The sequence below is a fragment of the Aethina tumida genome, chromosome 7 (genome assembly GCF_024364675.1).
Source record: "Aethina tumida isolate Nest 87 chromosome 7, icAetTumi1.1, whole genome shotgun sequence".
Taxonomy (NCBI): Eukaryota; Metazoa; Arthropoda; class Insecta; order Coleoptera; family Nitidulidae; genus Aethina; species Aethina tumida.
Window position 1 is genome coordinate 4,838,155 of NC_065441.1, and position 23,867 is coordinate 4,862,021.

At 33.4% G+C, this 23,867-nt stretch overlaps 3 protein-coding genes across 3 annotated transcripts; 1 reads left to right on the forward strand and 2 right to left on the reverse strand.

The window, feature by feature from the left end:
* Positions 1-10,470: 10,470 nt before the first annotated feature.
* On the reverse strand, positions 10,471-15,400 carry LOC109606017 (sterol regulatory element-binding protein 1). Its single transcript, XM_020022594.2, has 12 exons — positions 15,246-15,400; positions 14,386-15,185; positions 13,888-14,136; positions 13,659-13,830; positions 13,239-13,605; positions 12,934-13,185; positions 12,696-12,882; positions 12,477-12,645; positions 12,045-12,343; positions 11,125-11,283; positions 10,925-11,060; positions 10,471-10,868 (listed from the first exon to the last, which is right to left on the reverse strand). Exons 1-12 carry the CDS (start codon positions 15,310-15,312, stop codon positions 10,648-10,650), a joined length of 3,078 nt encoding a protein of 1,025 aa, XP_019878153.1. The 5' UTR covers positions 15,313-15,400; the 3' UTR covers positions 10,471-10,647.
* Positions 15,401-15,677: 277 nt separating this feature from the next.
* On the forward strand, positions 15,678-17,223 carry LOC109606852 (mannose-6-phosphate isomerase). Its single transcript, XM_020022593.2, has 5 exons — positions 15,678-16,054; positions 16,115-16,256; positions 16,312-16,467; positions 16,522-16,689; positions 16,747-17,223. Exons 1-5 carry the CDS (start codon positions 15,746-15,748, stop codon positions 17,142-17,144), a joined length of 1,173 nt encoding a protein of 390 aa, XP_019878152.1. The 5' UTR covers positions 15,678-15,745; the 3' UTR covers positions 17,145-17,223.
* A 39-nt stretch (positions 17,224-17,262) lies between these two features.
* On the reverse strand, positions 17,263-23,745 carry LOC109606851 (gem-associated protein 5-like). Its single transcript, XM_020023383.2, has 14 exons — positions 23,410-23,745; positions 23,204-23,351; positions 22,313-22,535; positions 20,296-22,258; positions 20,048-20,245; positions 19,749-19,994; positions 19,523-19,694; positions 19,192-19,366; positions 18,857-19,138; positions 18,527-18,805; positions 18,165-18,470; positions 17,960-18,107; positions 17,640-17,903; positions 17,263-17,588 (listed from the first exon to the last, which is right to left on the reverse strand). The coding sequence occupies exons 1-14, from the start codon at positions 23,580-23,582 to the stop codon at positions 17,420-17,422; spliced, it is 4,746 nt and encodes a 1,581-aa protein (XP_019878942.2). The 5' UTR covers positions 23,583-23,745; the 3' UTR covers positions 17,263-17,419.
* Between the last annotated feature and the right edge of the window lie 122 nt (positions 23,746-23,867).

Sequence of the window (23,867 nt, forward strand, 5' to 3'; positions counted from 1 at the left end):
CTTGAATTAAATAAGGCATGTAATCGTTACTTGGTTTGATTGTAATAAAGGCTGTAAATAAATTACTTCTAAATATTTATATAATTTTAGGTCAATTTAGATTGGATTTCATTAAAATGCTTATAAATAATTTTATATTATTAAAAGAGTATCTCGTAATAGATTTTATATTAATAAAATTGTGAAATTAAACAAAGACTGTAAAACAGATTAATTTGTTTACATTACATTAATTTATCTTGTCTTGTGTTTGAAGTATTGAAAACTATTAATAAATTAAAAAATATATGTTTTAATATTCAGTTGTTTCATGTTTTTGGATAATTGAAACTAGATTTATATTTAATACAATTGTGAAATTGAACAATAACTTTATGATTAAATTAAGTTTCGTAAGGTTAGTTATGTAAGTTTAGGTTAGAACGGGCCTCAATAAAAACTTAAATATGTATTTGATTAAAATAATGCTAAAATACTATTTCCGAAATTAGAAATGTCTATTTTAATACTCCATTCTTTCAAGCTTTTATATGATTAATAATAGATTTAAAATTAATAAGATTATGAAATTGAACAAAGGCTTATCTAAAACAAATTAGTTTTTTACATTAAATTAGTTTATATTGGATTAGGTTAGGTTAGGTTAGGTTAGGTTAGGTTGAGCTATACTTGAAATATTCATATATTATTAAGAGATACAAGATTTATGTTCAATAAAATTGTGAAATTGAACAATAACTAGTTTGTTGTAAAATCATATTAGATTAGGTTAGATTAGGCCTTCATAAAATTAAAAATATCCATTTTAATACTCCATTCTTTCAAGCTCTTATAAGATTAATAATAGATTTAAAATTAGTAAAACAAATTAGTTTTTTTACATTAAATTAATTTATATTGAATTAGGTTATGTTAGGTTAGGTTGAGCTACACTTGAAATATTCATATATTATTAAGAGATACAAGATTTATGTTCAATAAAATTGTGAAATTGAACAATAACTGGTTAAATTAAATTTGTTTCGTAAAATTATATTAGGTTAGATTAGACTAGTCCTCCATAAAATTAAAAATATCCATTTTAATACTCCATTCTTTCAAGCTTTTATATGATAAATAATAGATTTAAAATTAATAAGATTATGAAATTGAACAAAGGCTTATCTAAAACAAATTAGTTTTTTTACATTAAATTAGTTTATATTGGATTAGGTTAGGTTAGGTTAGGTTAGGTTGAGCTACACTTGAAATTTTCATATATTATTAAGAGTTACAAGATTTATGTTCAATAAAATTGTTAAATTTAACAATAACTAGTTAAATTAAATTTATTTCGTAAAATTATATTAGGTTAGGTTAGATTAGGCCTTCATAAAATTAAAAATATCCATTTTAATACTCCATTCTTTCAAGCTTTTATATAATAATAATAGATTTAAAATTAGTAAAACAAATTATTTTTTTACATAAAATTAGTTTATATTGGATTAGATTAGGTTAGGTTAGGTTGAGCTAACTTGAAATATTCATATGTTATTAAGAGATACAAGATTTATGTTCAATAAAATTGTGAAATTGAACAATAACTAGTTAAATTAAATTTGTTTCGTAAAGTTATACTAGGTTAGGTTAGGCCTTCATAAAATTAAAAATATCCTTTTTAATATTACATTTTTTCAAGCTTTTATATAATTAGTAATAGATTAAAAATTAATAAAATTGTGAAATTGAACAAGGGCTTGTATAAAACTTAGTTTGTTTTTATTAGAATATTTTGTATTAGGTTAGGCTGAGCTACAACAAAACTCTTGAAACATTCATATATTATTAAAAAAAGTATTGAAAAACTATTAATAAAATTAAAAATATGTTTTAATATTCAGTTCTTTCAAGTTTTTGTAAAATGTATATTAATACTATTCTTAATATAATTGTTAAATTGACTTGAGTTAAATTAAATTTGTTTGGTAAAGTTAGATTATGTTAGGTTAGACTGGACCTCAATAAATATTTCATTTTAATTAATTTTGTTTTATAATTTTCAAGCTATTTGGTGATATTAGTTGTTTTACAGGTTTAAAGGTTCTGATGTTTAGTGTTTAGTTCAGTTTTATTTAATTTACTTTGATAATATATTTGTTGCAATATTTCTGATCTGATTTCTTAAATAATTTCCTTTTGTTATTTCTATTATTAAGTTATTGAGAAGAGACAAGCTGAATAGTTTGTTGTTCATTTAAAAATGTGTCAAAGGCGAAAACCAGGAAATTCATTAAACCCCGCTTGGCAAAAAAGTGATTGACGATAATGTAATTTTTCTCAGGGCAACTCCTGAGGTTACAACGATAATAAAGGAAGAGACGACCGGTAAATTTAAGCGAGACGTCGCGACGGGGGGAGTAGATAAAAATAACTCAGTCGTTTTCTAAGATGAAGAGCGTAATCAGTGGCGTTGAATTCTGTGCATAGTTGGTGAGCTTACGCCTATTTCAAGGAGGAAATTACCTGGCTTCACAACGGCTCACAATTTACTGCATATTACTATACCTCGCACATTACTGCTACTTCTGTTACGTTTCCTGCCCTCCTCAATACATCCCTAACTACCCGTACAAATTATAAAGTTAATACACGATCCACTGAATGCATTTATACTCGAAACCGTTCAAAATTAATTTTAATACGTCATCCCGGTTTAGTCCATGCATTAAATTTTATTCGGGCTTGTCTGGGCGCATACAAATTTTAACGCGAACGTTTCTTAAAGATTAAGCGAACGTCAACACGCAGACTTTACATCTAATAAACGTAATTGCACGCTAAATAATCAAAGACGGAAGCACTTTGTTTAAAGATAATGATATACAAAGACGAACTTAATTTTCTCATAAATGGAATTCCGTTTTAATGTAGATTCGTAGTGTTGACGTCATTATTATCGAATTCTCAATTTGTCGTGCATCGAACACTAATAATTTAGTTATTAGTTTCTGGGCTAATTTAATAAGGCGACAAATGGAGGCTGTTTATTAATTACAGTTTGTGTGTGTTAATGAAGCATATTTTTGGTCCACTGATGTTTTTTTAACTATTAATTATTTGTATAATAATGAATATCTGATCTAATTCTACCAAACATAAGGTAACAAAATTAATCTAATATAACACAAAAATTTGAATAAACTGAGCATTAAAACAGATATTTTTTATTTTATTAATAGTTTTTCATATATTTATTTAATAATATAAGATGTGTTGAAATAAAAAAATGCGTTATTTTGGAAACAAGAGTTTACAGCTGAGTAAGTTAATAGTTTCTCGTTTAATTAAAAAATTTAGAGACACTGACTTCGAAAAATTTGAAAGAAATGGGTTTCTAATAAAAATGTGAAAAAGTAGTTTCAATTTATACAAAGAAAGAATTAAAACCAACGATTAAAATACATCAGGAACGATTCATTTTCAACAAGTTTAGGACAACGTAATTTACTTTGGTTGTTAGATTCGGCAACATTATCGTCAATTACTCTTTGCATCGTATAATTTTATACTTGTCATGCGGTGTCTTTATTTTGAACGATGTGTATTTTAATCTTGTATAATCCCAAACGCAATGATTAGTGGATAATTCCGCATTTCCCCACTTGATAACATCCCAATGCGTAATCGGACGAGAGCACAATAACACTTGATGTAAATTTGCGGACTTATTGATTCTAGATTTGTAATCCGTAATATTCAGTCATATCACATTTGGTAGACGTTTTCAATGATGCACCAGATAAATTTGACCTATCTGCAGCTCTCGGCAACACACTGATAGATCTATAATTAACACATGTGAATTATTAACATGTGTGAACATGTCACTCTGCTTTAACCACTAATTACACGCTTTATTCATATTTACTGGCCGCATTAAATGAGTAATATCGCTATTTACGCCTAATAACATTTCCACCATATAAATAAATTGTATGGAAGATATCGAGAAGGGGGAAAAAACTTTGCGGCTGGCGCTTAAAGATTTTCTATATGAAAGATGAGGGTTCAAGATTCCTTTCACTCAAACATTTCTTTTATTTGACGTTGGGATTTATTTTTCATAACGTCGGTTTCGGTGTGGTTATATCAACTCTCAAAACTAATATACACATTCGATGTTTACAAAAGAAACCTTTCCGGACGCCAAAAAGCCTCGACTTACGATGTCTCTGGTTTTTACATAAATTTTACATTAGACTGCTGTGGCAACTGTAAAATGATTTAAGAATTTGGGTCATTTCGTCGTGTTTTACCGTTGTAAGCCTACGAGTTTTGTCATTACTTAATTAAATCTACTATTCATGAGGGTGTCATTAAGCGTGATAAAAAATGATGGACGTTAATGTTGTTTTTGTCGTGACAACTTTATTAAGTATAAAGTAGATCAGAACGAATTTTAAAATAAGATTAGGTCTGAATGCTTAAAATTTGATTAGCATAAATTCCAAATATGACTTTATTTTATTTAAGTACCTGTTCAAAAAATTAATACTTAGATAAATATAATACCCACAAAGTTTATGATTTACTTGTTTTAATTAGGTAAATTTTATATAACAATAATATTAATTTACTATTGTTGTTTTGTACTGTATTATAAAACTACCATATTCTTATTCTATATGTTGCATATATTTTTCAGAATTAAAAACTTTAATTTTGAGTTATTATCAATAATTATTCTCAGAAACACATTCCAATCATTTACTTACCCTTCTATAATATTTGAGCCTTATGTCAAGTGACTTTTAATATTTTCAATGTAAATCGTAATGATATTAACATTACAAATTTTTTTTAATTAATAATGAATAGGGATGCTTTTCTTTCATTTTGACGATTAAAGACTTGTTACATTTCAATAATATACAAAATTATTTACGAATACATAGTCCAAAATTAATAAATACACTATATCTGACAAGTATAACATTATACATAGCAAAGAGTAATTTAAAATAATGGTGAATGCAACACCAAAGCAGCTTATATAATTCAAAACTTGTTGAAACCGAATCGTTGTCGATGTATTTTAATCAATGGTTTTAATTTTTCCTATAGATAATATATAATATAATTTATTGTCCACCTAAATCCAATCAAAATCTCCTAAAAACAATCAATGATAATTCTCAAAAACACATTCAGAAGATTTATTTACCACTGCGTGGGGGGATATTTTCAAAACTGTTTCAGCCTAATCTCAAATGACTTTCGATAATATTTTCATTGTAAATCATAATGATAAATTTTAATACTACAAGAATGTTTTTTTTTTATTAATTAATAATTAAAAGAGATGTTTTCTCTTTCATTTGGGACGATTAAAGACTTGTTACATTTAAATAATATACAAAATTATTCACAAATACATAATCCAAAATTAATAAATACACTACATGACAAGTATAAAATTATACATAGCAAAGAGTAAATTAAAATAAGTGTGAATACAGCACTAAAACAGGTTATATATTTCAAAACTTGTTGATAACGAATCGTTGTCGATCTATTTTAATCAATGGTTTTAATTTTTCCTATAGATAAATTAATATACATTGTTGTCCAACTAAATCCAATCAAAATCTCCTAAAAACAATAAATGATAATTCTCAAAAACACATTCAATCCATTTACTTACCACTCCATGGGGGGATTTTCAAAACTGTTTCAGCCTAATATCAAGTTGATAATATTTTCATTGTAAATCGTAGTGACAAAGATTACCATTACACGCTTATTTTTTATGAATATTTAACATTTTTATTTTATTTTGAGCAAATTAAGTCTTCTGTTGTGATCCTATAATAAGTAAATTATAAAATTATCATAAAATTCGCAGTCCAAAATACTCGACAAGTATAAAACCATACGAAGTAAAGAGAATTGGCAATAATGTTGGTGAATCAAACGACTAAAGCAGATTACGTTGTTTATAACTTGATAAAAATGAATTGTTTCCGATGTATTTGAATCGATTGTTCCAGTTCTTCCTATGGATAAATTGAAATGCATTGTTTTCCAACTAAATTCCAAACCAAGCATCTAAAAGCAATCAATGATTATTCTCAATAACACATATAAATCATTTACTTACCTTTCTATGGGGTGTTATTTTTTAAAACTGCTTCAGCTTTGTATGCAAAGATTACCATTGAACGTTTCTGATTTATTTTCATTTCAATCACCTAAAAACAAACAGTGACAATACGCAAAAACACAATTCGATTATTTACCTACCTTTCAGTGGGATGATTGCTTCAGCTTAAATTTAATTAACTCAGGATAATATTTTCATTGCACATGAGTAATTACAAGAGATTACCACTATACGATTTGTTTTTCTTAAAATTTTTATATTATTTCGGGCGATTAAAGTATTCCGTGCGTCGTCATAATAATTAAAATTTCACATCCAATTAACAAAAATAACATTTTCGTTGCGTTGTAAAACATCGTCTGTTTTATTAATTTATATTTTGCAGGCGTACGTGTGGTGTTTAATTCAACGCAAATTCCTTGTAGTATTAGATTACGGTCGTTCTTCTGAATATTTATTTACAGATTATTATAGTTGATTAATTAATTTTTAAAAGTACACAACAAACAACGCTATTGTGTCGATTTTCGGGATGACGGAATGGATTTATGAAACGCCCGATTTATCCGAGTTGATGGAATTTGATTTAATAAAAAAAGTATAAGGATTGGCTGGCACTTATTAAATTCGTATAAGTCGACTGATCCCCTTAATTGATTAAAGTTTTTCCTTCCACCCCGGGCCAGTGTCAATATGCTGCACAGAAAACTCCTTAATAACGGTGATCTTTTAAAGATCAGGCATGTGTTAGTTACAGGAGCGAATATAAAGAACTTGAACAAAGAAAATGATAATCTCAAGTTGGCGATCAAACGGATTAATTCACCAGAAGCAGATTATTTCTTTGTTTTCGACCGACCCCGGACTCGTTCGTCGTTGGGCTTTCGTGTACCCGTGAACCCTCTACGTGCAATTTACGATTTCGCGTTTCGTTTTTCGCTTTTGCCTCGCTCTGCTAGACGGTAAGTAATGACGGCAAGAATTTTGCAATTAAAATATACACTTGGATAGTCGGTCTCTTATTTTTTCTTTTTTTTTATTCACCCCAGTCCTTCAGTTCGAATTAATGATCCGTTCAGGTGACTGAAACTGTTAAAATTGAATTCGATATGGGGCATTTTATAAAATTGTGCACTTGTGTTTTGACTAAATGGTTTAGTGAATTTTGTATTGTATTTAAAAATTAATTATTGTCGTCGTCCATTTTATAAAATACGCGTTGTATTAAACAACCATCGAAATAATAAAAAAACACCATGTATTAAATATTTCACATAACAACATAAACAGCTAGTAAAATCCGGGCGATAAATACATTTATATCCAATACGTTATAAAACCGAACAAATTAAACTGTTGTTTCGACGACATAAAATTAAATTTTAATTAGCAATAAAATATTCAACCGGTAACCACACAAATATTATTAAAGGACGGATTATGGTGTTGATTGAATTTATATAACGCTACGCGACATAAAATATGGCATTTTAACACAATAAATGTAAAATAATTTTCATGATATACCGTCGAAATTGTAATTACGTAGATTAAATTGTAATGGATGATTCAGCGGAACACGAAACGGGAATTCTAAATAATCACGTCCAAGTTCGTATCAAAGCATTTTTTTATGGTCACGCTGTAAATGTTTTATCGCAAGATAATTAATAGGCATTAATTGAAATATGAAATTTTATTTAATGGCACATTTTTAATCTTTTTTAAGTCATCCAATTGACGATCTTTAATGTTATTTTATTTTTAAAATCTAACAATTAAAAAACAAAAATTAAATAAAATAATTAAATTTATTAAAACTCTAATATTAAAAGGAATAATATTATTTTATTTATCTTAATATAAAATTATAGTAATAATTTTTATAGTTTCAGAAATATAGAGGATATCAATAACAAAAAATAATTTCAATTCAAACATAAGTAATAATTTTTATAGTTACAGAAATATAATTTTTTTATATATAATATAAAAAAAATAATTTAATTTTCTAATTTTAAAAAGAATATTTTTAATTTTTAATATATTTATTCAATTAAAAAATGAATTATAATTTTTAATATATTTCAAATTTATTTATTTGAATATTTCAGTAATAATTTTCATATATACACGAATATTAAGGGTAAAAGATTTTTTTAATATTTAAATAAATTATGCAATTAAAGCATTTATTATAATTTTTAATATAATTTAATTTTATTTATCTAAAAATAATATTTTGGTAATAATTTTTATAGATATAGAAATTTTTTATATATAATATATAAAATTTAATCTGTTAATTCTCTAATTTTAAAAAGAATATTTTTAATTTTAATTTTATTAAAATGAATTATAATTTTTAATATAATTCAAATTTATTTATCTGAATATTTCAGTAATAAAATACATACTCAAAATATTAGTTTGAATATTCCTGTAATAATTTTCATACATACAGGAATATAGAGAATAAAACTTAAAAAATTTCGAAAGTTTTTTTTAATATTTAAGTATTAACGCATTTATTATAATTTTTAAAATAATTTTATTTTATTTACCTGAAAATAAAATTTCAGTAATAATTATCATATATAGTGATGTTTAATGTTAAAAAGAATATTTTTAATATTTAATTAAATTATTCAATTAAAGCACGAACTAAAGAAAGAACTAATTTTTAATATAATTTATCTGAAAATAAAATTCCAGTAATAATTTATGATTACGGGAATATATAGGGTGAAACAATTCAAAAAAAATTAATTTATAAATTCCCCAATTTTAAATTGAACATTTTTAATCTTAAATAAATGAATAAACTTATTCAACTATAATTTTTAATTTTTTAATTTTATATATCTGAAAATAAAACTTCAGTAATAATTTTCATATAAACATATAAGGGGTGAAGCAATTAAAAAATAATTAATTTCTTAATTTTAAAAGAAATATGTTTAGTTTTTTTTTATCAAAAAATAAAATTTGTGTAATAATAGATATGGTACAGAACTATAAAGAAAAAAAAAATTCAGAAAAATTAATTTGTTAAATCCCTAATTTTAAAAGGAACATTTTTAAACATTAATTAAACTTGAGTTATAATTTTTAATATAATTTAGTTTCATTTATCTGAATATAAAATTGTAATAATATTTTAATATCCTATATCTAAAAAAGTATTTTTAATCTTAAATGAAATTTAATACCTGAACACAAAATGTCAATATTAAATAATTAAAACTAATTTTAAAAGGAACTTTTTAATCACATAAAATATTAAATATGATTTTTATGATTTTATGAAGCTACATAAAATTTCAGCATTAATTTTCAGAGAGACATGAGCATAAGGGATGCACCAAATCCAACAAAATTAAATTAATGTATATAACTGGAATATTATTGCAAGAATCTCCTCGCTCATTATTTTTCATTGTTTCTCGTGTACACCAACAATGGATTCGAAGCCGGATTCTATTCTCGTCCGGATGTAACGCCGGATCGAGCGTTCCACACCGGAATATTACAAAACAAACTTCATTTGCTGTTGCACAAAATGAAATCATTACAAATTCGCCCGTCGACTAAACGAGTTACGCCCCTTGTGTGTAATGCGGCTCGCGTACGATAAAATTGCGTGCAACCGTTTTAATTGTGTTATCTGTAAGCAAATAATAAATATTCGCGAATTCCGGTCGTAAAAATTAATTCAATCATTTTATTTTCGGTGTGCTTCAGGTATTAATTTTCAGTTACGCGAATTGGGTTAATTCGATAAAAGGGATAATAATTAAGAACGTCCGAAATCCTCGTAAACGCGGTAGATAAATACGATCCGTTAACGAGCTTTGTTTACTCCGCTCCCATTTCACTTTTCCATTATGCAGCTACTTTTGATTAATGCATAACGGTTCTCATAGTGCAAAGACAATTATCTTTAACTGCGGGGCCAACATTTTATAACCCGGCGAATAAAAAACGGGAAAATAAATGGCCCTAAATTCAAACTCGCAATTTGGATATATATGTTTCACAAAGTCGTAAATTTTAGTAATACTCTTACTCGTTTATTCAGATATTTTACTTTAATAAATTATGTGGAACTGGCAAAGCGCTTTATTTTGTTTAATGAAGCCGTCATTCTGGTGATTAATTAATTAAACATAAGTTACTACTCCGCCTTGTGCAAATTTCATTCAGGTTTTTATCTAGCATTCTGTGAAAACGAGGGGTTTTAATGGCTTGGCTCAAAACTACATCATTTGGACAATGTGGATTTTTACTTTAAGTCGGGACTGAGGTAAATAAAACCAAAAATGTCTCAAGAATACAAAACTTTATTCTTTATAAAAATACGTTGTATTATATAAAAATTTGTACATTAATAAATACTTACAAAACTAAAACATATTGCGTCACAATGTATCACAACTAATATAAACATTTAACAATCATAAAATTAAAAGTTAATTACGTAATTATAATTAATATCAAACTTAATTAGTAACAGCATTAGTACCCAACGCTTTCATCAGTTTGTAGCAATCCTGCAGCTTCTTCTTGTCTCCAATCCGCTCCAACGTTTTCGCCGCCTCGACAAGCATACCAGCTCTTTCACCCGGCGAAGACAACAACTGTCCCGGCAGATGTTTGCACGCCATGTAAAGAGCGGCAGCATGCTGACGTTCCGTGCCGTTCACAGAATCATCCTTATCCCCTGAAACGAAGACACATCATAAACCCGTAATTAATCTCCAAACTTCGTTTCAATACCCTTCTTGCAGATCATCGACGTTCTGGCATGCCGGTGTCTCAAACTCCTGTGCAACATTTGCTGCGTCCTACCTGGCGCCGCTCCGGCCATTAATCTTGCCGTCGCGTCGTAAAGGAAAACCCGCGAGAGCGCCGACTGAAACGGTAACAATCCCGGATTTATTCGTCGCGTCGAATTAAGCCGGAGTTAAGGCACTTACCGGCATCAATTCCGCCAGCGATCGCAGCGAGTGCAGGTCCTTTTGGAAGGCTGACAAAAAGTGGCTGGAAACTGGTCCGGTCATGCCGGCGTCCACGCTGTCCTCCCAGATTGCGGTGCGGGTTTCCAGGAGCCAGTCGCAGATCACCAATTGTACCATCTTGAAAAACATTGTCGGTACAACATTTGTCATTAAGATAATTAATTTTTAAGTGTACAAATTTTAATTTAATGTTCTTATTCTATAAAATGTTACATACAACTGTACCCAAAATTAACTTTTTACTTTAAGGTCTGTCAATGAATTTAAATTATAATTCAGCTTTACCAACACCGAGAGAAACAAGAATGAGATGCATAAGAGTTTACGGCTAAATAAGACAACAATTTCCCTTTTAATTAAAAAATTTAGAGAAACTAACCAGGTCATAACTACGAAAATATTTGCACGAGTCAATCAATTAATCCAATCTTATCGTCAATTGAAATTAAAGTCAACCTGCAGAAAATGGAACTGATTAATTAATATAAAGGTTAAAGCTTTTGTGACCATTGTTTCCATATCTATAAAATAAACCTGAAGAAATATAGATATTGCTGAAATTAGTTTAGAAACCAATATTTTTCTTGTAAGTCTAGAGTCAAATGAATCACCAGCCACTAACCATCTTCTCACAGTCCTTCAACTCATTTACTGACATCCAGTTCAAGTGGTAGCTTATATTTTTAAATTGCTTATATATGGGTAACTACTGTATATAGCTGCTGATATGAAACTTACCCACCTGGAGGGTGATCAAACGTTCGAGTTGCACTGAAGAAACACTGCACCTTTTAAAAAACATGCAATGCAACTACAATGCACCCCCAACGCCCAAAGTTCCCGAAATAACTGAAACAAATCCCAAAGAAAAAACTCACCGTCACCATTTTATCTTTCTTCTTGCAGCTGGAATAGGCGATGCTGTCGGCCAACATTTGACTGGCCAACTCGCATTTTTGCATAGCCTTTTTATGCCCACCCTCAGTTAGATAATTCTTTCTGGCGATGTAAGCCGTTATGACAGTTTTCGGCACCGGATGATCCGTGGAAGTCAGCGGTTCCGGCACCGTTTCCAACTTCTTATACGTCCTTTCCGCCTCCGCATCTTCGCCGAGCAACCAATAGCAGGCCACCGAAATGAAAGCGGTCCACCATTCGGCCACTTGGTCACGATAGTCTAGTTGTGAAAGATTATGTAGTAAACAAATGTTATTGATTCTAGTTGTTGATGCAATAGGAAGATTTTACGGCATTCATGCACGTCGGAAAATTTGGTGTTAATTGCAGCATTAATGGAAAATTTCACTCACTTTGACCTGAATTGGAGCCGAATATTTCCTTGGGGTCAACCGAGAGACTGTCTTCCAGTAATTTAATGTAGCTCAAAACGTCGCCGATTTCGGTTTTCTTGTCGTCACTTTTGGAGCCGGGTGCTACTAGGATTTTCAGCGCACTTTCCAACAAATATTCTCTATAATACTAAAGGATAAACGTTAACAAACAGTTTCGTAGTAATACAAAGGACTTACTCGAAGTTTGGTCGCTAATGGATCGACCACTGGGCTCATAGAAGTGAACGGTAAATCCCTGGCGTATTTGCAATGTTTGTACTGGACGAAAAATTTATATCCGGTAGGGGTGAATATCCACTGTAGTCTAGCCGGAATTGGATCACACGAATTAGTGGACGACAATTTGGCCAAACCCAAATAATACCTGCAAAATCCACGTTCAACTTTCCAAATTAATAAAATTAACTTCGCTTACAGTTGAATTGGATACAGAAAAGACGGGAAACTAGCTTTGACTCTCAACGCCACGCCTACATAAATATCGATCATGTTAATAACGTTGATTCTTCCGTTCGCAGCTTCGGCCATGTTTAAAGCACTGAGAGATGTTGTCAATCCGAAGAGGTGACACGTTTCATCCGAGCCTCCCATCAGCTGAATCTTGTGCAAATCGTTGAACACCAAAGCCAATTCTTTGCACGAATTCAACGCCTCGTGTCTTGTCACCCTAAAGAATTAATTTAGATTGTTGTCTAATTGGACACCAGTCGTAATATTTACCCATCAACCATGAAGCCTCCAGTATGCCTAGACAACCATTTTCCAATCCACAACCGGTGCATAATTTGCCGGAACAGCTGCCATCCAAAGCACAAGAACAATTCTATACGACTGGTCGGCAGGGCGATACCGTAAGTTTGTAAACTCCTCAACAGTTCCTGTTTGGCACCCATTCTGTCGCCCTCCTTTAAGTAAATGTCCGCCTGCCGTCTGTGCTGCCAGAACTTCTGAGATTCCTTTGACTTACTCGGTATGACCGGATCACCATACACGAACATTTTTATCAGGCAACTTCCTAATATTATGAAATTAACGAAGGAAAGCAAGATCGTTGACGTGGATATCGGCATGCTGTTCTGTTCGTTCCCTGTACAAAAGAGAGTTAAACATTTATCAACAGGTAAAACATTGAATAGTTACATAATATTCCTCTGACACTGTAGGATTCGCCTGTTGTAACCTGCGCCACTTTATTATACAAGGCGCCGAAGGGGTTGAACGTGATCATAACAAGCATAAACATGCACAACGTAAGTTTGGACTGGTCCATCATTCCCTTCATCAAGCCAATACTCTCCTCGTCGCTTTCATCCTAAAAACCACCCGAAACATTAATAATTTTAATCTTAAACAATCATGTCAGTTTTACTTTGATGTTCTGGGAATATTCCGGACTGGAAGGAAGCGAATGCGTCGGCGACAGGGACGAAACGTCCGAATGCGGTGGAGTATCTTGGGGTGAATATTTGACTTCGTTTCCGGTGGTAAGGAGTTGTTTTAATGTGTTTTGATTAGCAGACATTTTAAGGGCCATATTTTCTTGTTTGAGGCGGGCATTCGAGTTTTGTAAGAACCTTATGTACTCTATAGTTTTCTTCAAAATCGCCGATTTGTTAAGCTTTAATAAAAAATTAACATATTAATAATTGTACAATTTAAAATGTGAAAGAAGTGTTTCTAATCAGACATGCAAGTGTAACTAATTAATACCTTACATTATGTTTGTTAACTAAATAATAAATGTGTAAAAACTTTCCTATACAATGCAATTCACAAATCACCTTGAATTATAATATTGGAAACATTTCCATAATGATCCACAAAAAAGAATCATTACAGTTAATTAACATTGGGTAATAAAACATACCTTGGCTTCAACACCAACAACAATATTCTTCAGCTCAACAATTTTATCATTTATGCTTGTCCTGTACTTTCTCTCAATTGCATTGTGGGCACTTCTCTTCACCTCTTTAACTTTAACTTCCTTCTGGGGAGGCATCCTGTTGATAGGCACTTTTTCAGCATCCAACACAAATGGTATGCTTGTGGTGGTCAAGATCTGATTGTTGTTTAAAAGGGTGTGTAAAGAGGCCTGTGGAGATGTGTTTGTAGTGTACATAACTGTAGGTTGTGTGACAGGTGCCTCAGATTTGATAAGTTTTATGATCTGAGGCATATTTTCTGATTGGACATGTCCAATGTTTTGTACCAAAAGGGGTTGAGTCTTTGCCTGGCTTGTTGACTTCTTCTGCTGTTGCTGCAAAATAATATGCTGGCTTGTTTGCACAGGCAAACTATAGACAAGCTTCTGTGGTGTCGACACATTTGCAGAGCTGATTATCACTGCAGTCTGATTTGGGAGAGGCACTTGTACATTTTTGACCTGGACATTAGGCACAACTTGGTTTGATTTTTGATTAAGGACTGGAGAGTTCTCATAGGCTGGCAAGACTTGAGGCGTGGTCGAAAATACGTTCTGCGGATTTACCGCCTGCACTGGCTGTGTGTCCATAAATTGCCCTTCAATTCCATTTTCCATCCCACCCATGAAATCAAATGGAATTTCATCCATGGGAATTTGCGAGTCGAACTGTGACAACAACGCGTCATCTTCGAACAGCCCTTCGGGCTTCAACAGTTCACTTTCGCAGTGACTCAGTATATCTGCAAAACCCCATTGATTATTTAACAACATAAACAAATGCGCACTTGACAATGACATACCTTCAATTCCAGCTAATTCGTTCAGATTAAAATCGCCGGAGGCGAATTGGGCGAGATTGTCACCCATTTTAACTCACTTACACTAAAAACTTGTGTTCATTTCACTGCAATCACCATACATTTCATCAGCGAATCAAAAAGTCATTTGAAATGGGGTGATGTCTGACGTCACAGGCAATTGCGCAGGAAAAGTGGCATCTATTGACACACTTCAGAACTAAAAAGCATTTTGCTGCTGTTGACATCTATCGGTGTATTGTCTAACTTGACTACAGATCTTTGTAATTCATTTTATTTAACTTTGTTTACAAATTTGAATATCATAAATTAAGTGTTGAATTAATTACTTCTTAATAAAGTCTCAGGCAGCACAATGACACTATAGCACAGCTTAATTTAAAAAATTATATACCAGCTGACGATGACATTGACACGTCCTTTCAAAAACATAACCCTTTATCTTTTCAATTTTAAATACCTCTAATTTTCTAAATTAAACTATGGAGTTACAGTGTCAAGTTCAAAAATACGACTGGGGAAAAATCGGAAATTCGAGCACCGTTGCAAAATTGGTCAAAACCCAGCTTGAAATCGAAGAAACTAGCCCTTATGCCGAATTATGGATGGGTACCCACGTAAACGGACCTTCTATGGTTAAAAGTAACGGTAACCCATTGTCACAGTTGATTAAAGAGAACCCCGAATTCATTGGTAAATCCGTAAGAGAAATATTCGGAGATGATTTACCCTATTTGTTCAAAATTTTATCTGTTAACAAGGCTTTGTCCATTCAAGCTCACCCTGATAAGGTAAAAAATCTAAATTACTTGTGAATTGACTTACTTGTAAGCATGTAATGTTTGTTACAGAAACTTGCTGAAGAATTGCATGCAAAGTTTCCCAGTGTTTACAAAGACCCAAATCACAAACCAGAACTTGCCATTGCTCTAACACCATTTGAAGCACTGTGTGGTTTCAGACCCATTAAAGAAATTAGAAATTTTGTCACCAGTAAAATAACAAAAAATAGTTCTATAATTCTTATTACTAATTATGTGATTTACAGCCATTCCAGAACTCAATAGGATTGTGGGGGCTGAAATATTGAATGTACCTGATGATGTCCAATTTCTTAAATTTTCGTTTGCTTCCCTGTTCCAATTAAGCAAAGATTCCTTGGAAAAAGAAGCTCAAAGCTTAATTGAAAGGTTCAGCACATTAAGTATAAAATAACTTATTGTTAAATACAATTAACTAAAAGAAAATCATTTTATAGGTGAACAGGATAGAGAATCACAATTAGCCCCATTAATAGAAGTATTAAATGGTCAGTTTCCCAGTGACGTTGGTCTTTTTGTTGTCTACTTTTTAAACTATGTAAAGCTACAGCCAGGAGAAGCTATTTATTTGGGCGCCAGCAAACCCCACGCCTATTTATCTGGAGGTATACTTCACTTAACATACACATGAAGTACTAAACTCACAATTTTCACATTTTTAGATTGCGTTGAATGCATGGCGTGCTCGGACAACGTGGTCAGAGCGGGCTTCACCCCCAAATTCATCGACGTCGAAACGCTAGTTTCAATGTTGATTTACGAGGGCGAAAACCCGTCCGACATCCTCTTCAAGCCGACAAAAGAAGACGGAAACACGCAGATTTACAGGCCGCCAGTTCCAGACTTTGCGGTCGCACAAATCAAAATATCCGCGGGACAAAGTTACGCAACCATTCCAAGAGACAGCGGCAGCATTATCATTGTAATCGGCGGTTCCGGGTCGGTATCGGGCGGAAGCACCATTCAGAACGGGTCTGTTTTATTTGTGCCGGCGAACGTTTCATTACAAATCACTTCCAGCGAGGACTTGATCATGTATCAAGGATTGGCCAATGTTTAATGCATTTTTTATTGTTATTGTTGTTCAAATGTTTAATAAATGTTAAGATAAATAAACTAATACAACTATAAGTAACAGTCACTTTTAAGAGTGTTTAATGTCAATTGAATGAAGCAAATTATACAACAAATTATTTATTCTGAATAATACATGGTTAGCACCACTCGTTGCTTAAAATAAAAATCTTTCAACAAATAAAAAATTAAACATAGACTTAAATTTCAGTCTTATAAATCCATAAAATATGAAAAAATTATTAAACATTTATTTTATGCTTAACTCGGATTCACCATTTTAAGATCCTGTAATCTTTGCATGACTGCTATCTTAAGATCTTGATTTTTTGTTTTTTGAGAAAGAGCAACCGCTAACTCTAAAGCGGGCACATCAGATCTTCTGTACAGAAGTTGTGCAGCCCTTTCATACTGTCCTAAAGCGATGTCACTGAAACGAAAAGCAATTAACATTTATGAATAAAAATCATCAGTAACTTACTGTTGAGCAGCAAGTTCAAATTGTCCAGTGACGAACGCATGATGCCTCCAACTTTCAATAACCTTTGTGATAGTTTCATGTCCATCAGGTAATCTAACTTTGGCCAAAATAAATGCCTCTCGATACAAGCCTCGTTCACACAGACTATTAATAGCATCCTCAACATTATGCAGCACCAATAAATAAGTCATTAATTCCAACGGATCTGTTTCCGCGATTTCCATCAATTGATGTGCGTAAGTTTCACAAGCTTTACGCCATACACTAATACAAAAAACATGTCGATAAACTGAGGGCTTTAAACTTTTTTATATACTTACTCAGTTGAGATCATAGGGGCTACGGAAATGATCCAGGGATTAACTCGTTTATGTTCTATTGCTGCTTGAACTCCTGCCTTGATGTCTCCTTGGATTAAGGTAATTGTATCGACGTTGCTGAATTTGCTTCTATCCCTGTTAGTTTTTACTAAAAATAAAACGGTAAACAAAATATTTACACACAGACTAATTAATTGATATTTACAGTCTTTCTTTATTAAATCGTTCACTTCCTCCTTGCTGCCGTACATTTTAAGTAGGTCGTTTTGTTGGGCGTTAAGTCCCTGAGTTCTGGAGGTTTCCCCGCGATTTCTAGCCTCCATCCAATCCAAGAGTTTGTGTAAATCGGCAATGTGGCTGACGGGGTTTTTTCCGGTATACAACCCGGGGAATAGTGTGGCGTGCTTTTCGCTCTTCGACTTTTCGGTAGCTGTTTTTGAGCCTTTGCCCACCAAATCGAAAGTTTCATCAATGACTTGCTTCAAAACTTCTCTGCGGTGTTCGGATATTTCTGTAAAAGTGGGCACGTTATCCGGGGCAATGTCAAATAAGGTGAATAAAAATTACCTTCAGCCACTCTGGGTGGGTTTTCGCTGATGTTCCACATGTAAACTGTGTGGTCTTTTGATCCGACGATTATTTGATCAATGAATAAAGGACTCCAGACCACAGTCGTCAGTGGTTCATAGCTCGGATGGTTGAAGGTGCCGACCAACGTTTTGGTCGCCATGTTCCACACCTGGGCAGAGCCTTCCTCTCCAACGCTGCAGAGCAGATCCTTATCGAATGGACACCACGACAACGACAAAACGTTTCCTGAATGTCCAGTAAATACTTCGAATTCAACTGAAAAAGAGCAACGTAATGTTTGTTGTTGAGAATTTTGTTGGTTTTCACCTGTATCATCATGCAATGTGCCAAGGAAGAAGTTCTTGGTAACATTTGTGGCTGCAAAACATTTGCTGTACTTGGTAAGGTTGTTCGCCTTTTGTGCAGATTGAGGATGCCATATTATATTGTTGAATTTCTCCAGAATGTAATGGGTCTTTTTCAAATTCAAGTCGCCGTCAAATACCAGAAGTGATTTGTTTTTGGTGCTCACGACGAGGATGGGATGACGGGGCTTCCAAGCGGCATTAAACACGTACGTACCTTCTGGTACCTTCAGCAATTCCGGCTCTTCAAACCCAAAAATGATTTAATTTATACAAACATTACTTTATTATATTTACCATTATTTAAGTTTTGCAGGTCGTAAATGCCAAGTCTCCCTTCAGAAACAATATAGAGACCGCGTTTTTCGTAGCCTTTCAGTGGTCCAAAATCAATTTGATGGATAGGGTCCTTGAAGAAGTGCTTCACAAGTATGGGCATTTTATTCGGATTGGACGAATCAACAAGACCAACCTGAAAAGTGGAATATATAATCTTTTTCTCCCTCAACATATAGATAACAGATTGGCCAGCCAGGGAAGACAAATCATGTTGTAAATATTCTTTCATACTCCTGAATTCAAGGAGAAGTTAAAGACTTAATTGGAGATTCAAATTAAAATTATTTACCCGTCCTTCTGTGGTGCCAAACACCAAACCAGTTTCATTTCTAGGATCCCATCTTAAACAAGTAACGGTATTTTTAACTTTGCTGTAAAAGTGTGTCATTTGAATAGATTTGGCACTATGCTTGCTCAGGTCCCAAACTTTGAATACACCCTCGGAAGTTCCCAAAGCCACCCTACGAAATAACACATTTAAAAAACGAACTGCACGTAAAATACAACAACAGTACTTAGTTGGAGCGAAGGGAGAGGCTGAAAGACAAGTCACCTGCCCGCCAAGGGTCGTGATACAAGCGAGGTTTGCCTTCGAAGGCCCTAAACTGGTGTTCAATATGCGGCGATCAATGCCCGCCGACCAAACGTTGCTGGGCTTTAAATTCTTCCAGTTGTACTCGTCTCCTAACACCATGGGGGTCATTACTTTGAATATAATACTGCCATGGTCCTTGTGGATGTTCGTGACGTGACGTTCTTTCCTTAATAAAATAACAGGTAAGACCGAGATAAACGTGAAAATTACAAAACTTACTCGCACGGCTTCGGCACCGTCCACTGCAACAATTCCCCGAACTTAGATGTGCACAACAACATGTTCGGAGTCGGCCATGCCAATGTAACAAACACCTTTTCGCTGTTGAACGCTCGCATTTTCTTGAAAGGTTTATTGGGCAAGTTCAGGAAGGTTTGCATCCGTCCATCGGTTCCGGCTCTCCAAATGTAAATATGGCTGGAATTACAAATAATGAAAAAGAAAACTCCAATTTAGTTGTTTCTCACCCTTCCCGAGCCGACGAAGCCAACAGATACTCTCGGCGAGGTTCCTCTTCAACTGAATCTACAGGGCTCCGTGTTATAATAACAGCCTGTGATTGCGCTGCGTCTGCTTCCTGAACTTCCTCCTCTTGAACGATATTGTCATGTTGTTGTGCCACTTCTGGTGCTCCTCCTTGAATTCGTTCCACAACTTGTTCTTCGGGATTTTGTGCTGGACTCTCAGTGTTTACCTCCATATTTTGAACCTGCTCTTGTGGTAAACTTTCCGGAGCATCCTCTGTAGATTCAGTTTCCATATTTTGATTGTCTTCCCGTGCTATTTCAAGAAGACTCTCTGGCGCACTCTCCGTACGTTCTTCTTCAGCTTCAACTTCAATCTGCTCAGATTCCACATTCTGACCCTCTGCTTGTGGTACGTCACGTAAACTTTCCGGGGCACTCTCCGTTTGATCATTTACCACTTGAATTTGTTCAGACTCCATCATTTGACTGTCTTGTTGGGCTATTTCAAGTAGACTTTCCGGTGCACTCTCCGTTTGTTCGTCAGCAGATTGAGTCTGTTCGGATTCATCATTATTAATTTCTTGCGGCACTTCACGGAGACTGTCTGGCGCACTCTCAGTTCGTTCAGATTGGTCCACATCTTCATTAAGTTCTAAATATCTAGGTACGTTTACTTGCGGTTTCTCTTCCGATTGCTCATTTTTAACGGCCTCCTCCTCATTTTGTTTCCCCTTTTTCCTGTTCCTTTTACATATCTTCCTTCCGGAATTGGGCTCATCAACCACGCCCATAATTTTTTCCTTCAATGCTCTGCATTCGGCAGCAAAGTCGCGTTCGGGGGACTTGGCTTTTGCGGCATTTTTAGTGATTTTCGGTTGTTCATCGTCGTCGGCATGTTTCAGATTAATCCATGGATTTTCTTTCTTCTTCTTGTCGGTTTTTTTACTACCAGGTGTCGGGGCTTGCACGACAGGTTCTTTTTTCACTTCTTCCGGAGTATCTGTACTTGAACCCTTTCTCTTCTTCTTTTTCCCTTTAACTTCTTCTGATATTTTAGGTGTTTCATCTTTCACATCTGGTTCTGATGAGGTTTTTGCCTTCACCTTTTCAGCTTTTTCTGATTTTTTAGGAGTTTCTTCTTTTTTCTCCGATTCTGAAGAAGTTTTTGACCTTTCCTTTTTGCCTTTCCCAGATTTTTTAGGAGGAGAGTCTTTTTTTATCTCCGATTCTGTGGAAGTTTTTGACTTCTCTTCTTTAACTTTGTCCGATTTCTTGGGAGTTTCTTCTTTTTTTATTTCAGCTTCCGTTGATGTTTTTGATTTCCCTTTTTTATTCTTTTCTGTTTTTTTAGGTGTTTGTTCCTTTTCGGTTTCAATTACTTTTGGTTCCTCCTGATTGCTTTTCTCAACTTCTACTTCTGTTTCTTTGGAAACATTCGCTTCTCCCTGACTGACAGTTTCAACTTTAATCTCTTCTGATTGTTTGAGAGTTTCTGGTTCAGTTTTTGGACAGTCTTGACCACCATTTTCAATTTTAATTCCTTTTAGTATTTCAGGGATTTTATCAACAACCATCGGAGTTTCTAGTGTTTGGGGCTCTTGACCAACATTTCCAATTTTAACCTCTTCTGATGATTCAGGAGCCTTATCATCAATCGATTCTGGCAGCGTTTGTCTCTCCTGATCTCCAGATCCACCTTGTTCTCCAACAATTTCGACTACAGGTGGCGACGTTGTTGTGGGAGTATCACCTTTGACGTCTAAGGCAACAACCTGTTCGCATAAACCATTCAAAGGATCGTCAAATCCATCCACCGACTCTAGCTCCGGTGTGCCTGACCGTTTCTTCATTCCCACCGTGTTTCTAGGATTTTGGGGGAACACGTTAACAGGAACTGGACACCAAGCCAAGTCCAAAACCGATTTCTCATGGCCTCTGAGTTTATATAAAATTTTACCCTGACCTGAATAAAAAAATACCTTAAAAAAATGCTCAAAACTGTAATATTTTCACTTACGTCTGAGATCGCAAATCATAACCATTCCGTTCTTGAATCCGAACGCTGTAAGCCATGCAGCATGCGGACATGTCGATAGACAAGTCACAGTATCTTTGCCATTGAATAGATCTAAACTATCGAAACTGTTTAATAAAATGTTCCAAATTACTATTTTTCCAGTCTCGGACACGCTGATTACTCGATCGTCTCCAGCAAAAGTAACACCAACCACTTTTTCTGTCTGAGCGAAAAAATATACAAAGGAACATTTTATTTAAATTATAAAACGATTATGATTTATATGGTTTCATAAAGATATGTTAAAACACATGATTAAATGTTGAACAAAACAAGCCCAAGAAAAAGTTATTGTATTACTAATAAAGTAACTCACAAGTGACTCATTTATTCTTAACGAAAATAAGTGCTATAATCAATAAAACAATCCTCATTATGATACAGAAATATGATATTTTTTTGTCTTTTAATATTCTCTTAAGGCTGGCTGAGTTTTTATTTGGCATGTTTTAATTATAAGTGAATCTTACTGTATTTGTGCACAGAATTATCTTATTTAATATTGTATAGTTTGGTAGTAACACCTTATTTACTATAGGTTTTTGTCTTAGTACAAATATTTTGGTTTTTGACACTTTCTTAAAATTATTAAGTAATAATTGATTGATTTAATTCATTTAAAACATTTAAAAATGCATATAAGTGATGTTTGCCTATATAAAATATTAACAAATGCCAATCTGATTAATTTAATTCAAATAATTAATGTAATAATGTTTCCTATTAGATTCAGTTAGAACCTCCCATAAACATTTAATTGATGTTCAGTTAAAATATACTTTAACATTCTTTTAAACATAATTATTACATATATTTTTTCTCTATACATACATTACTAACGCTTAGGTGGTGATTATGGGAGAGAACCTTCTGCATGTTCTCTATGTCCCACAACTTTATAATCTTGTTGTCACACACTGTAACAGCATACTTGTGTCCAGGTCCCCAGTTTTTGTTGTTGACAGCCACTGAGAGGATACTGAAACAACCCCAAGAACAATTCTACGTACGTTCCAACAACATACAGTGCCTCTTACGTAGACTGGTGGGCCCTAGTGATGATCCTCACATTGAGAGGTTTATCTTTGTCTGTCTGTTTGACGACGACGATGTCAAAGCGCGCCCCGTATACCAGGGTATTGTCAGGGGCGCACGCCACTATCGAAGTGACGTACCAGCCGAGACCCGGGGGTATGGCCACCGTATTCATCGTTAAACTGCGTCGCCCTTTTAGGTTAACCCGAACGTTTTCGTAACGTTACAATCCAACACGGGGTTGATTTAATTAACGTTACGGATTTTCCTTTGCGAGTGGACACGTGCGGTTTTAAAAACCAACTGTTGACGTAGTTGTTAAAAAACTAACGCTTTTTTTCATGAATTCAGTCGTAGGAGTTGGCGCAAAACTTTTAAACCGGCTCCCTGAATTCTACACCAGAGACAATTGTGTATTAAGTACTAAGGACTGCATTACAGAATCCTGCTTCAATTTTAA

Bases quoted from the DNA above. Each gene is read 5' to 3' on its own strand.
- LOC109606852 (XM_020022593.2), top strand. From the start codon at position 15,746: ATGGAGTTACAGTGTCAAGTTCAAAAATACGACTGGGGAAAAATCGGA. The intron at 16,055-16,114 runs GTAAAAAATCTA...TGTTTGTTACAG, and splicing joins TTCAAGCTCACCCTGATAAG to AAACTTGCTGAAGAATTGCA. The intron at 16,690-16,746 runs GTATACTTCACT...TCACATTTTTAG, and splicing joins CCACGCCTATTTATCTGGAG to ATTGCGTTGAATGCATGGCG.
- LOC109606017 (XM_020022594.2), bottom strand. From the start codon at position 15,312: ATGGGTGACAATCTCGCCCAATTCGCCTCCGGCGATTTTAATCTGAAC. The intron at 13,831-13,887 runs GTAAAACTGACA...GGTGGTTTTTAG, and splicing joins AATATTCCCAGAACATCAAA to GATGAAAGCGACGAGGAGAG. The intron at 12,646-12,695 runs GTAAGTCCTTTG...TTTATCCTTTAG, and splicing joins CATTAGCGACCAAACTTCGA to TATTATAGAGAATATTTGTT.
- LOC109606851 (XM_020023383.2), bottom strand. From the start codon at position 23,582: ATGAATACGGTGGCCATACCCCCGGGTCTCGGCTGGTACGTCACTTCG. The intron at 23,352-23,409 runs GTAAGAGGCACT...GGGTTGTTTCAG, and splicing joins ACTAGGGCCCACCAGTCTAC to TATCCTCTCAGTGGCTGTCA. The intron at 22,536-23,203 runs GTATGTATAGAG...TTTTTCGCTCAG, and splicing joins ACCACCTAAGCGTTAGTAAT to ACAGAAAAAGTGGTTGGTGT.